The 16,025-nt window shown below is 33.6% G+C and overlaps 1 protein-coding gene across 1 annotated transcript; it reads left to right on the top strand.

The window, feature by feature from the left end:
• The first annotated feature begins 212 nt into the window (after positions 1–212).
• Positions 213–3,462, top strand: LOC141685355 (uncharacterized). The gene is made up of 8 exons (XM_074490462.1): positions 213–252; positions 870–1,067; positions 1,186–1,276; positions 1,589–1,735; positions 1,875–1,925; positions 2,534–2,609; positions 2,720–2,833; positions 2,974–3,462. The coding sequence occupies exons 1-8, from the start codon at positions 213–215 to the stop codon at positions 3,460–3,462; spliced, it is 1,206 nt and encodes a 401-aa protein (XP_074346563.1).
• Positions 3,463–16,025: the final 12,563 nt, after the last annotated feature.

The raw sequence follows: 16,025 nt of genomic DNA, 5'->3' as shown, positions 1-16,025 counted from the left end.
TGTTCTTCCGTATCTTTCTCTATCTCTCTATAATTTTTTAGTTTTTAATCCATTAAACTTTCTTCATCTAGCTTCGAGAAAGAATTAGTTAAATGTTGATTTAGTTATCTAGCTTCGGAAAAGAATTATCTTCGGAAACTTTGTTCAACACACAGATTTAGTGATTGTTGATTTGTAAAGAGATACTCGGCTTCTCTATTCATTGTCTGAAGATGATTATAGTTGATTTGGATAAAATAAGAGTTAATCAAGGTAAATTATCTTGTTTTATATGTTTTAATATGTTGAAAAGCTCTTTTTAGAATTTTTCTATCTTTTTGTGATTTTAAGTTGTATAACGAATAGTTTTAGCTTGGTTTTTTTAATTATTTATGCGATTAATGTTAGTTGTGATTTGTTTATCTGATTATATGATCATTTATTAGTGATTATAAGATTATATGCTCATCTTTTAGTGATTATTTGTGTGTTACATATTTCTGTATTAGTTAATTATATTTTAGTGATTGTTTGTGTCTGATATACAGAGAAATAGAGACTGTAATATTTGAGTTTATCTTATAAGCAAGTAGAGACTAATATAATCATTTAACGAGATAAAAAGAATAACAGAATTCTAGAGAGAGAAATAAATTTGTTAGTTTGTAGAGACTGATATAATCATTTAGCGAGATAAAAAGAGTTACAGAATTCTAGAGAGAGAAAGAAATTTGTCAGTTTGTTGTAATCGTATTCGTAAAGTTTTATTGATTAACATTATAATAATGTATTAGTGATTCTTTATAATTACATTATAATAATTGCACTGATAATACAAGTTGTCATTTATTGTGCTATATGTATTCAGTTATTGTTTTATATTTTTTTAGATTTATTTTGCGGTGATTCTTCTTGGAGTGGCAGTGATGTTGGTATTGGTGTTGTTACTGATCTTTCTACAACAGGAAGTGAAAGTAGTTTAAGAAATTATACTATATCTCCTGGTGGTAATAGGTATTATATACCTAGTTGTGTTGTTGAGAATGGTGTGCCTTACACTAATCAGGTTTTTGAGAGTGTAGAGCAAGGTTATTAGTTTTATAATACTTATGCTCGTATAGGTGGTTTTAGCGTTCACAAAACAACTAAAAATCTAGATGATGTCGGTATTGTTCTATTGAAACATTATGTTTTGTAGCTGTGAAGGGTTCAATAATCCTAAGGATGATCCAAAAGTTTTAAAGAAAAGGCGTTCTGTTACTCGTAGGTGTGGATGTAAAGCGAAGATGGTTTTGAAGTATATGGTTCCGAATAAATATTTTATGTACTGCTTTGTTGCTTATCAAAATCATCCTTTGACATATGAAAAAGTCGTCATTTTTTACGATCTATTCGTGAGATGACTACTAGTCTGAGGAATATCTGTTATAATGGTGCAACGGTGAATATTGGTGTTAGTAAGTCATTTAGTTTTTCCAAAGAAATATATGGTGGATATGCTAATGTTGGTGCTCCGTTGCAAGATTTTCGGAACTTCAATAGGGATTTGAAATTGTTTATTGGTGATAAGGATGCGCAGATGATGATTGACAAATTCAAACGTATCCAGGAGAAATCTAAAGCCTTCTATTATTGCTTATGATGTTGATTCTGATGATCTCCTCACAAAGATATTTTGGGCTGATTCTATTGGACGTAGGAATTTTGAATTGCATGGTGATTCAATATCATTTGATGCAACATTTGATACAAACAGGTACTCGACAACTATTTACTCTAATTGTATTTTAAGTTTTATTACAAGGTCAAGAAATGGACCATATTTTCCTTGTTTTTATATTGTTTTTTCTATTTAGTTTTTAACTCTTTTTTATTTTTTCCATTTATTTTTCCAGGTATAATTTGATTTGTACACCATTCACTGGCATTGACAACATGACAGATGTGTACGTGATGTATTTTATGATGTCAACGGTCTCGTTCGTAGTAAGCATCGTTTATGCATGTGGCATATTATGGAAAAATTCTGAGTTAAGGTATTATAGTGCCATTTATAAGTGAGTAAGACAATAATGTCTAGTGATTAAAGTGACATTTATTAGAGATTAAAATAAATGTTTTAGTGAATTTTCATATTCCCTTGTGTTTTTCCCTGTATCATTGTTCTTACTTGTTATTAATAAATATCACATTTATTAATGATTAAAATAATTGTTCATTATGTTTTAATTGTATTTTATTGTGACAATAATGTTCTGTATCATTTAGTTTTTAAAGTTCATTAGGTTCCATGAATTTTTTATTTATTTTTTATTTTTTTACAGCTTGGTAATCGATTATCCAAGGAGACAGACTTTATGGATAAAATGAAAGCTTAGATCTGGTCATCTAAATAAAAACTGAAGAGTTTGAGAGCGGATGGGAGGCAGTTATAAAGGAATTTCATTTAGAAAATAATAAGTGGTTGCAAGATATGTATGCTCTGAAGCTGCATTTTTTTGGGTTGTTAAGAACTACTTCAAGATCTGAGAGTGAAAACTCCTTTTTTGGGCAGTTTCACAAACAAGGAGATACGTTATGAGTTTTGGTTGCATTTTGAGAGTGCAATGGACAAGCAAAGGAATGAGACAGTAGACTGGATCATGAGTCAAAGTCAAGTCTTCCTATAACATTGTCAAAGTGGGTTATAGAAGATGATGCAACCACTTTATACCCACGTACTATGTTTTATAAAATTCAGGAAAAAATCCTTGCTTCTTGTTTGGAAATGCAAATTAAGCGTATGAGTGAAGAAGTTGATGGTGTTACTCATTTTGAAATCAGGGATCTGAGGGTAAAAGACAAACTTTTTAAGGTTAATCTCTTTTACTATTCTGTTACTTTTCACCTTTTATTAGTGATTAATTTTTATTTTTTAATGATTTGATGTGTTTGTTTTAGTGATTGTTAGTTGTATAATTATTGATTATAATGTGTTCACTATATTTTATGCAGGTTTGTGTTAGTATGAACCATGTCATGTGTTCTTGCAAAAAAATTGTGATGTGTGGTATTGTTTGCAGACATGCATTTTGTGGTTTAAAGCAAATTAGGGTTACCAAATTTCCAAGAAGCCTTGTTCTTAATCGATGGATGCAAACTACTGATAGTGGAACTTCATCAAATTTAGATGTGGTAACCAGTGATTATTTTAAGATGGAACAAATATCTTTAAAACTGACCACAATTTGGTTTAACTTTCGCCAATCAGTTGACAAGGCTGGGGTAGAAATGGATAGTCTTGAGCATGTACACATCACTATAAAGAAGTTAAATACATGGTTGGATGATTGTGATGGATCTATTGTCAGTTTTAGGAAAAATGATCATATTGCTGCAATGGTCAGGCAGCAACATGAAGGAGAAGTTAACATTCTTCCACCTAATGTTTGTAAGAACAAAGGAAACTACTTTAAGAGGCTTATGAGTGATAGGAAAAAATAATTAAAAAATCGAAGAAAAGGATTTGAAAGTGTGCACTATGTGGTGCAACAACTCATGATGCAAGAAGATGTATAAAAAGGAAAAAAGCCAGGGTTGAATAAAATTGATTGTGACTACTATTTAGGCCATTTAAATTTTTGCTATATAGATTGTTGAACTTTTTACTGGATGAGTTTATATTTTTTGATTGTTATAAAAGTCCTTTTATATGTTTGTGACTTTAATTATGCTTTTGTATAATTTTTAGCAATAAAGGAATGCAAAAAGGCAAACTTTTTAAGATTAATCTATAATATTAGTCTGTTACTTTTCACATTTTATAAGTGATTTATTTTAATTTTTTAGTGATTGAAATTGTTTTCTTTAGTGATTGTTAGTTGTTTAATTAGTGATTATAGTGTGTTTCACTATATTTTGTGCATGTTTCTGTTAGAAACCATGTTGTGTGTTCTTGCAAGAGATTTGTGAGTACTATTTAGACAATTTAAATTTTTATTTATATAGATTGTTTAACTTTTATGGGATGAGCTTATATTTTTTTATTGTTATAGAATATGTTTGGGTCTTTTATTATGATATTATATGCTTTTGTTTCATATTTAGCATTATATTTAGAGGAATGCAGTATGCTACATAAAATTTATATCTAATAAAGATAAATGTTGTACCATGACATTATATTAGTATTTCATCAAAACATTATCCAACAACTAAAACAAACATAACATATAAATTTTACACTGTAACAATGTATTTGGCGAAACATTCATAATATTTGAAATTCCAATCATATCGTTATTCCCCAGTTTTCGAAACTGAAAGTACTAAACATTGATAATGTTTCTACTTAAACGTTAATATCACACATATATACCAACAATTTAAATTTATATTTTCAAAAGATAGAACATAATAGAACTAGTCTTTTACAAATTTGTTCTTTATAGGTTCATCAAATGTACTTGTCAAGTTTTTCGCAAAAGTCACATTTTTCATTTTTGCGGAATGCTCTTCTCTATCTCCTTGATTATTGGTCATTCTTTGTTCCTGAAACTGTTAAGAGGATTCAATTACCAAGTTCATTAGCTTATTTGAGGCAACTTTCATATAAAGTTTCTTTCCTTCCTTCATGATTTCCTACTTGTAGAATTGAGTTGTGATGATAGTATAATGTTGTTATATTTGATTCGAAGACTGTTGAGCTGATTTTTCTACCCATTCTGCAATTAAAAAATTTATAAGATTTCACTGATTAGTTGTTATATTTTTTGTGATTATTTGTGTGTTTTCAGGGAATAGTTTGAAATTTTGTTTTTACGTGTTCTTCTTTCAACCCTGGTTTTTAGTTTTTTGAGTCTCCTTTATAAGTCTCCATGTGCCTGATTAAGAATATGCCACAATCAATGAATTATTTAATGTCTGCCATGACATTTTCAAATAATTTGGCTTCAACCTTTTTCTCCTGTTTGTCGTCGTGACATGTCCATTTGCTTTCATGTACTTGAAAAAGTCTGAATGCTGAAAAAAAAATTAAAAAATTAAGTTACATGAATTTACTGAAGAAATTTTTATTTTTTTAAAGTGTTGATATTTTTATAACAGAGTTTTTGGTTTTTGTCCATAGAAGATCTTTGGATCATCATTGCTTCTTATATTATCAATTATTTCCCATGTTGGATTCTTGATGTTGTAGCAAATCAAATAGAGATGCTCATAGGCAATAATTGGGAAAACGATCTGCAATAAATTTGTTATCAGTTATGTAAATATGATAATAATATTGTAGCAAATCAAATAGAAATGCCTATACTGTAAATTTAAATTTTACCATGTCCATACTATCAAGCCTTGTCCTCTTGAATTTTTCAAGCATCCCATCCATATTCTCAGCAAATATCGGATATGTTCCAGTAACGCTCTTATCAGTATCCAAGCTTGGATGTTGTTAAATATATAGGTTTTGAAACTAGAAATGGACATTGATAAATAAGTGGGTAATCTTATAAATATTAGTGGATAGATTGTTTACCACACAGTCAATAGTACAAAATATATGCAATGAAGATTCCTCTGGCTTGTACTTTTCATTATCATTGAGAATAATTGCATATGTGTCAATTAATGCACTTGCTAAATTTTTGTTGATTTTCAGAGTTTGCATATCTTCCCTTATGCAAAAGAAATCATCCATGCTGAACATCATCTCCCTGCCAATATTTAATTGGTTATTTTATGGCTATAATTATATACTATAATATATAATTGAATACAATAAATATGGAGTACTTACATTAAATCTCTTGTATGTAGTGTGAATCTCCATAATCCAACCTCTTGACTTGTAAAATTGGATTCAATGTTTACCATTCTGTCAACATATGGTGATATGCCAAATCTACCCAACTTTTTGAGACGTGTGCTCTTTTCTCTGATTGTTGGCTTAGGAGTAATGCAATCCGTATTATCCTCTCCATATATATCTTCATCAATTCCAAGAGAAAAAGATGGAATTCCATCACTGTCTTCATCTGGACCAAAGTTAGTTAGATTGCCTTGTGTTGCTCTCACATATTCAACAAGTTTAGCATCTACCAATTCTTCATCAAATTCTTCATCTCCCAATTCAACATCTGCTTTGTCTGTTTGTTGTTGCATTTGGTGATTTGATTGCTTATTTTTTTTTGTAGTTGGTGTGACGGCCTCAACCCTGGGGTCAGGAGTTGACGTCACCAACAACAAAAATATTAAACATAATATAATCCAAATCACTAATTATACATAACCACGACCCCTCTACCAAGACCTTTTCCAGGTTTAAGTATGATTTAGGTTACAATCATCACAAAACCAACTTACTAGGGACAATCCTGACAATACTATCTTAATACAGCAACTCAAAAAACCAACTTTGGTCTAACACAACTACCTCAAAGGATCCCGGAATGAAAGGAACTGGAACTCTGCCCTGACTATCACGGAAGAATCCCCTAGGCATCTGCAATACATATATAAAATATTCTGCAAGGGTGAGCAATCAATTACTCAGCAGTACCACTATATGAATAACAAGTAAAATAGTGCATTTAAAAATTGTATAGGAACAGATATCATAACTCGTTTATGAAAAACAAGTAAAACAGGTACAAACTGGATATCAAAACTAGCATGCTCTGAAAAGCAATATCATCTGTAGTGTGCTGTGTAAAAATACCAGAGTCCAATTTTTGCATGTTATTTCCTTTCCAAAACCACTGTCCCATTACAGGAACTATAAATCATCTGTCCCGTTATGGGGACCGCAAAACCGTTTATTCCGTTACGGGAACCACTAAACCAAAATTAGATATATAACTGGACGAATACAAGGGACAACTGATCAGTCTATCCCACCATAATATGTTCCGGAACTCAGAGACTAGCTAGGTCTTTGCCACGCTGGACTAAGCGGTTTAGATAGGGCGCGCAACCGACTTAGCCTCTTACGCGAACCTGTTGGATATATTTGAGATGTCATGTCTAATATGTTTCATGTTTAGTTTTCAGATCTTAACTAACAGAAAATATCAGTTCCTACTGGAATCAGGACTTACTGGAAGTCAGGACTTAAGGATATCAGGACTTAGTTTATCAGAAGATAATATCAGAAGATGGATATCAGAACTTAAGTACTGGAGGATTAACTAGTTAAGGAAGGAAGCTGATTTACGGGAAAGAAGATCGAGACTAATACAAGAAGAAGATATGCATGGAAAGAGTTAGAGGACTAGAATAATTATATAAGAAATCTGATTGATATATTTTAGGAGACATAATTATATTCCATATCAATTAGAAGTTATCTTGTAACTGTGTGTCTATATAAACACAGACATAGGTTTACTCTCTAAGAGTTACGATCATCGAGAAGATCATACAATTGTAACCTAGCAGCTCTCGTGATATTTGTTCATCACTGAGAGATAACAGTTCCATTATAACAGAGTTTATTATATCGAATACATCTGTTTTATGTTACTTATGCTTTAAATTATTTGATTGTATTCTACACTGTATTTAACCCCCTTCTATAGTGTTGTGTGACCTAACAAGTGGTATCAGAGCCTATCAGTTAACACACATACAGTAAAGATCCAAAACAATCATGTCTGAAGAAGTAGAAAATCCAACCAAGCCCGCCAAAACTGAATAAACTCCAAAGACTCAAACCCATAGTCGATATGAGACTATCAGGGTTCCCATGTTGAGACCTTCTGAGTATCCCATATGGAAAGTGAAAATGGCTATGTTTTTGGAAGCTATAGATCTAGAATACCTTGACAGAATTTATGAAGGACCGCATAAGCCAACCAAGCTCTCTGTTGTAGTTGCAGATCAGCTAGCAAAGACCATACCAAAGGAGAAAAGTGAATACATAGCTGAAGATATCTCATCTATTGCCAATGATGCAAAGGTAAGGCATTTGCTGCATAGTGCCATTGATAATGTCATGTCAAATAGGGTAATTCAATGCAAGACTGCAAATGAGATATGGGATGCTTTGGAGACAAGGTGTCAAGGAACTGATGCAATCAAGAAAAACAGGAAGACTATACTCACTCAAGAGTATGAGCACTTTGACTCAAAAAGTGATGAGTCATTAACTGACTTATATGACAGGTTTGTCAAACTCTTGAATGATCTGTCACTGGTGGACAAGGAATATGACATTGAAGATTCAAATCTAAAATTCCTTTTAGCTCTTCCTGGAAGTTGGGATTTGAAAGCTACTATTATAAGAGACAACTATGCTCTTGATGAAACTACTCTTGATGAAATTTATGGAATGCTCAAGACTTATGAACTTGAGATGGATCAAAGAAGCAAGAGACATGGGAGAAAGTCAAGGACAGTTGCTCTTAATGCTGAGGAGGAATCCCCCAAAGTGGTTGTCTCAAAGAAAGGAAAAGGAAAGGCTCTCATCATAAAGTCTGATTCAGAATCATCAAGTTCTGATGATGATGATTCAGAAACTGAAAGTCTACCTGAAGTAGATGTTGATGAAGAGATGATAAAGTTGTGTGCTCTTATGGTGAAGGGTATCACAAAGATAGCCTACAGGAAATTTAGAAGGGGAAAGAAGTTTTCCAGGAAAGGTAGAAGTTCTGATAAGAAGGGCTTCAGAAAATCTGAAGACAAAGGAGGAAATTCTGACAGAGGAGATTACTCAAATGTCAAATGTTACAACTTTGGTGAGAAAGGCCACATATCTCCTGACTGCAAGAAAGGAAAGAGTGATAAAGGCAAGGCTCTTATCACCAAAAAGAAAAGCTGGTCAGGCACTTCAGATTCTGAAGATGAGGAGAACTATGCCTTGATGGCAAATGCTAATAGCAGTTCTGATGCTGCTGGGTTAAAGGTACCTCAAACAACCTATGTCTTTCATACTGATGATATTACTGAGTTGAGATTATATCTTAAAACCATGTTTATTAGCTATAGAGATCAAACTTTAACATGTGAAAGATTAAATTCTGAAAATCTTGCTTTTAAAAAGAGGAATGATTATTTAGAAAAGGAGTTAGTTATATTCCATCAAACTCAGAAGGATAGAGATGTTGCTTTCAATGTTAGATATGAAGTGCTAAAAATGAATAAATCTCTAAAAACTGAGTTAAAAAAGGAGAGATAGAATATCAGGACTTGGACTAACTCTGGCAGAACAACTCAGGATATACTAAGTAGTGGGAACTGGAAAGAGAGCTTAGGTTATGGAGATGAGAAAAGTAAAAAAGGAATTGAACAAGTTAAGCTAGTTATTGTTAAACAGGTTACTAAGCCAAAGGTAATCCTGTTAAATTTGTAGCTAAAACTGTAAAGTTGATTCTAAAAAGATGAAAGATATTGAGATAAAAGTGATAGCAGAGTCAACTTCTGACAAATTAGAACAGGATAAACCAACTGAAGTTAATATAGGCTTAATGACAAAGAAGCAGCTTAAACATAAGCTGAAAGAGATTACCAGTGTAAACAAGGTAAAGGTAGCTAGGAAAAATAGGAATGGAAAGGAAGGTGTGAATAAAAGCAACAATTATATGCCTGTTCCTAATGCTTCTAGAAAGAAATGCTATAACTATGGAAACTCTAACCATCTGGCTTCTTTTTGCAGGAAGAATAAGAATATAAACTCCTTACCTTCTAAATCACGAGTTAAGAGTCAGTCTATTAGGTTTAAGCCACAAAATCCTTGTATTCATTGTGGTAGTATATGGCATTCCATTTATACTTGTAAGGAATATCATAGTTTGTACTATGATTATTATCAGATAAAACCTTATTTGAACAAAGTTGCTTTAATTCCTTCTAGTGTAAAGTATGATGCAAAGTTTGATACTGTTAATACTGTTAAGAAAAATGTCATCATAAACTCTGATGTTAAATCTGCTGCAAATGTTAACAAACTTAAAAAGGCCAAAGGATCCAAGAAAGTCTGGGTCCTTAAAACTAATCATTAGTGGTCTTTATGATTGCAGGGCAACAGGAAGAACATCCTAGTTCTGGACAGTGGATGTTCAGGACATATGACTGGAAATAAAGCCCTACTATCAGATTTTGTGGAGAAAGCTGGCCCAGAAGTTTCTTATAGAGATGGAAACATTGGAAAAACTCTGGGATATGGCAAGATCAATCTTGGGAATGTCATCATTGAAACAGTAGCTCTTGTCTCAGGACATAAACACAATCTGTTGAGTATAAGTCAAATCTGTGACAGAGGTTATCATGTGGATTTCTTTAAAGAACACTGTGAAGTTATATGTAATTCTACAGGCAAAGTGGTTCTGAAAGGATATAGGCATGATAACATTTATGAAGCCAGACTTTTAACAAGTACTGATGGTTTTGCAATCTGTCTGTTAAGTAGAGCATCAATTGAAGAAAGCTGGACTTGGAACAAGAAACTCTCTCATTTAAATTTCAACAATATAAATGAACATGTAAAGAAACATCTTGTGAGGGGACTGCCAAAAACAGTATTTGCTCCTGATGGCCTTCGTGATTTATGTCAAAAGGCAAAATAAAGAAAATCCTCTTTCAAGAGCAAAACTGAGTCATCAATTCTTGAGCCTTATCATCTACTGCATGTTGATCTATTTGGTCCAGTCAATGTCATATCTATTACAAAGAAGAAATATGCTATGGTTATAGTGGATGAGTTCACAAGATACATTTGGGTGTATTTCTTGGACAAGAAGACTGAAATAACATCTACTCTAACTGATCATGTCAAACAGCTGGATAAATTGATCAAAGATTCTGTTAAAATAATAAGGAGTGATAATGGCACTGAGTTCAAGAATTCAATCATGGAAGAGTTCTGCAAAGATCATGGAATCAAACAGGAATTTTTTGCACCCGGAACTCCACAGTAAAATGGAGTTGCAGAAAGAAAGAACAGGACTCTCATTGAAGCTGCACGAACAATGCTTGATGAAGCGAAGCTACCAACCTATTTTTGGGTTAAAGCTGTGCAGACTGCTTGTTTTGCACAAAATGCTACACTTATAAACAAGCATGAAAAAACACCATATGAGATGGTGAAGAAAAAGAAGCCAAATCTGAAATACTTTCATGTATTTGGTTGCAAGTGTTTTGTTCTTAAGACTCATCCTGAACAGCTGTCAAAATTTGATCTAAAAGCTGATGAAGGAATTTTTGTTGGATATCCACTTTCCACAAAAGCCTTCAGAGTCTACAATTTAAGAACAAGAGTTGGCATGGAATCTATCAATGTCTCTTTTGATGATAAGAAGATTACTGGACTTGAAGATTTCGATGATCATGATCAGCTGAGATTTGACAATGAAGACTCAAATTCTGATTCTGGAAATTTTGATGATTTAAATCTTGATCCTGTAAGTTCTGATGGATTAAGTTCTGATGTCGTTGAAACTGTGGTAACAACTCCATAGAAAAATGCACATGTCCAGGGGAGCAAGCTGAAGAACCTACCACATCTCAAGACTCTCGAGAAGCATCAGAACCTGTCACTGGCCCTTCAAGTTCTGATTTATCTAGTTATGATGAGCCAATTCTGAAATTCTGGAAGCTCTGATTCTTCAACTCCTGAAAAATCAAGTTCAAACTTTGAAGTCTCAGAGAGCATAACTACAGGGGAGCATCAGAAAATGCTTATGGAGACAGCATGGATCATGGGGGAGGATCCAGTTCTAGAGATCGACTTCCATCTGCAAGGAAGTGGACTAAAGCACATACACCTGATTTAATCATTGGAGATCCTGAAGTAGGTGTCAGAACTCAAACTGTAACTTCAAATGAATGTCTCTATCATTCCTTTCTATCTCAGATTGAACCAAAGAAAGTGGAAGAAGCTCTTCAAGATGTTGATTGGGTGCAAGCAATGCAGGAAGAGTTAAATGAATTTGAAAGAAATAAAGTCTGGACCCGAGTGCCAAGACCAAAGAACAGATCAGTTGTTGGTACAAAATGGGTGTTCAGAAACAAAACTGACAGTGATGGCATAATTACAAGGAATAAAGCAAGACTGGTTGCTAAAGGCTACTCTCAATAGGAGGGTATTGATTATGATGAAACATTTGCACCAGTTGCTAGATTAGAGGCCATAAGGATCTTTTTGGCTTATGCTGCTCACAAGAAGTTTAAAGTCTTTCAAATGGATATGAAAAGTGCTTTTCTCAATGGAGAATTGGAAGAAGAGGTATATGTTGAACAACCTCCAGGCTTTGTAGATCCTAAATTTCCCGATCATGTCTACAGGCTTGACAAAGCACTTTATGGCCTTAAGCAAGCTCCAAGAGCATGGTATGAGACTTTAGCTCAATTCCTTCTGGAAAGTGGATTTCACAGAGGCACAATTGACAAGACTCTATTCTGAAGGGTTTTTAGCACATAAACGCAACGAAAACGTAAATTTAAATCTTAAAAAAAATGAAACCCTCTGCAGGATCCATGCGAAAAATAATATTTAATTCGTAGTTCAATATGTTTACCTTAAGAAGCTTTACGTTAATGAAAAGATGGAGGTCTTTAATAGCGATCCAAGAACGATGAGTGGAGATCCCTAGCAGCTGCTCCTCAAGTGTGAAGCACTCCACCGGTATCCACCAAGAGATCAATGTAATGGAGGAGGAAGAGGTTGAGAGAATTAGTTACCTCCCTCTTGTTCTACTTTAGAATTAGGGTTAATTATTTGGGTTGAGGCAAATAGGGTTTATAATAGTATATTTATAGGCAAAATTTTCAGCTGAAAATTTTCCAAAATATATTATTATTATTAACCCTTTAATTGATTATTCTTATTAACCAATTAACTAATAATTAAAACACCTTTTAATCATTAATCCCTTTTCTAAACACTTTAGAAAAATAATTCTCTCACTTGATTTAATTTCCAAAATTAAATTCTTAATTAATAATATTAAGAACTTTTCTTAATTAATTTATAATTAATTAAATCTCATTTAATCAATTATTAAATTTACTAATAATTATTTATTTCACAAATAAATAATTACCAGCCATTATTAATTAATTCCTCTACCATTAAATCATTCTCTTTTATGGTGTGACCCTGTAGGTTCAATATTAAGCCGGTAGTAGAAATAAATAATAATAAAACTATTTTATCATTATTTATATAAATTCTCTAATTCATTAAATATGATTAATTAAAAAATTAATCATAATTATTCTACATCGTGAGGGATACTTCTCAGCATATCGCGACTATCCGGATAATACGAATTCACTGCTTAGAATACCAAGAACCTATTCAGTGAGTAGTTACCATACAATCAATTCCTTCTACCCTGCAATGTCACGATTAAATACAAGGCATGAAACTTGTTTCAAGCCTATCTTATTTAATCATTTGCTTTCCCATTCACTATGCTTAGTTCTATTTAATGTAAATTAGAAACTCCTTTCTAATTTCATTCACTCTGGCCAGAGATTCCTGAACTAGCATAAGTGGATCAGCATTGAACATTCTCTTCCTTCACTGGAAGGGGTAGATCCTTTATTGATCATACACTATCTTCGTGTACAAATTCCTATACTCAGTAGAGCCCTTATAATTGTCCCTGGAGACTAAGAACTACACCAAAGCATAGTTCAGTGTACACAAGATGACTATGATGACCTCAAGTCTAAGGATACTTGTACAATAATCACTATGTGAACAACTGCTGACACGTGAGTGAACTCCATCAGTTGTTCAGCTATGTGAGTCATGTTCAGTGAACTTATTCTATAATAAGCACCTACATACTAGCTATAGTGTCACAACACAAATGTCTATGAGAACAGACATCCTTCATAATGAAGCAAGCATAGTATGTACCGATCTTTGCGGATTACTAATTACCAGTTAGTAATCCTACGACCAGGAAATATTTAAGTTTAGAGTTATCATCTTTTAGGTCTCATTATTATGATCTCATCATAATCCATAAAAATCTTTACTCTAAACTATGGTATATCTTATTTAAACACTTAAATAGATAAAGCCCGCAATAAAACCAAAACAAGTCTTTTATTAATATCAATGAAATCAAAACAGATTACATAAAAGTTATTCCTAAATCATCATACATGATTGGACTTAGGACACATCTCTTTCAATCTCCCACTTGTACTAAAGCCAATCAATCTGGTATCTAATACCCATCTTGTCTTTATGACGATCAAAGTGACTTTGAGAAAGTGGCTTTGTGAGTGGGTCTGCTACGTTGTTATGTGTGTCAACTCTTTTGACGTCTCCTCTTTCAATACAATATAAGAAATGTTACCGCGCTCCCACTAACCTTTTTGTAGACACATGGTTCAACTTTGTTTTTGATAAAACCAAACTCTTTGACTGTCTCATCAAAACGGATGTTCCATCTACGAGAGCTTGCTTTAAACCATATATGATTCGCAGCAGCTTACATACTAGGTGTTCATTTCCCTTGGAAAGAAAACCCTCTGGCTATGTCATATACACTTCCTCTTCAAGTTTCCCATTGAGGAAGGCCGTTTTCACGTCCATTTGCCAGATCTCATAGTCGTAGTAAGTAGCAATCGCAAGCAAAATCCGAATTGATTTTAATAGGGCTACAGGCAAAAAAGTTTCATCAAAGTCAATCCCTTGCCTTTGTCTGAATCCTTTTGCCACGAGCCTGGCCTTATAGGTCTCCACCTGCCCATCTGCTCCAATCTTTCTTTTGTATAACCACTTGCACCCAATAGGCTTAACACCTTCAGGCGCCTTAACCAGAGTCCATACTTGGTTGGTATACATAGATTCTATTTCAGATTTCATGGCACTATGCCATTTCTCTGAGTCAACACTACTCATAGCCTCATTATAGGTCACAGGGTCGTCATCATCAATGATTGACAACTCATTGTCATTCTCAATGACAAGGCCATAATACCTCTCAGGTAGGCGAGACACTCTCCCTGACCTACGAATGGGCTGTTCCACAGAAGGTTGTTCAGTCTAAACATGTGTTTCCACTTGATCCGTAGTAGTTTGTGCTTCTTGAACTTCATCAAATTCAATTTTGCTCCCACTGTTTCCTTCAAGGATAAACTCATTTTCCAAGAAGGTAGCATATCTGGAGAAAAACACCCGATGATCGGTGTAAAAGTAATACCCCAAAGTTTCTTTAGGATATCCCACAAAATTACATTTTATGGATCGAGATTCCAGCTTATCTGGGTCAACTTTCTTGACATAAGCTGGACATCCCCAAATCTTAACGTGTTTAAGACTCGGTTTCCTTTCTTTCCATATCTCATATGGTGTTTGAGGAACAGATTTGGAAGGCACCTTATTCAGTAAATATGCTGAGGTTTCCAATACATAACCCCATAGGAATACTGGAAGGTTCGCATAGCTCATCATGGACCGAACCATGTCTAACAAAGTTCGATTTCTCCTTTCAGATACCCTATTCAACTTTGGAGTATATGGAGGAGTCCACTGGGAGACTATACCATTTTCTTTGAGATAATATAGAAACTCTCCATTCAAGTATTCACCACCTCGATCTGATCGAAGAGTTATAATACTGTGTTTGGTTTGTTTATCTAGTTCATTTTATATTCTTTGAACTTTTCAAAGGCTTCAGACTTGTGTTTCATCAAATACACATATCCGAATCTAGATCTATCATCTATGAAAGTAATGAAGTACGAAAATCCACCCATGGCTTGCATAGACATTGGTCCACATACATCTGTGTGTACCAATCCTAGCAAATCTGCAGCCCTCTCTCCATGTCCACTAAATGGAGATTTGGTCATTTTACCCAATAGACAAGACTCGCATGTAGGATATGATTCAAAATCAAAGGGGTCAAGTAACCCTTCCTTATGCAATGTCCGCAGTCTATTTTTACTAATATCACCCAGTCCGCAGTGCCACAAGAAAGTGAGATTTTCATCATCCCTTTTTCTTTTATTAGTATGTTCAATTTGTAGTAAATTATGCTCTACGTCACATACCTACAGACCATTGTTTAAAATACCACTTCCATAAAGAACGTTATCTCTAAGAATTA

This window comes from Apium graveolens, chromosome 9 (assembly GCF_009905375.1).
Source record: "Apium graveolens cultivar Ventura chromosome 9, ASM990537v1, whole genome shotgun sequence".
Classification (NCBI taxonomy): domain Eukaryota; kingdom Viridiplantae; phylum Streptophyta; class Magnoliopsida; order Apiales; family Apiaceae; genus Apium; species Apium graveolens.
Note: the sequence above shows the minus strand (reverse complement) of the source record. Positions and strands in the feature narration are given on the sequence as shown.

Bases quoted from the DNA above. Each gene is read 5' to 3' on its own strand.
- LOC141685355 (XM_074490462.1), top strand. From the start codon at position 213: ATGATTATAGTTGATTTGGATAAAATAAGAGTTAATCAAG. The intron at 1,277-1,588 runs GTATATGGTTCC...AAACGTATCCAG, and splicing joins AAAGCGAAGATGGTTTTGAA to GAGAAATCTAAAGCCTTCTA. The intron at 1,736-1,874 runs GTACTCGACAAC...TTATTTTTCCAG, and splicing joins GCAACATTTGATACAAACAG to GTATAATTTGATTTGTACAC.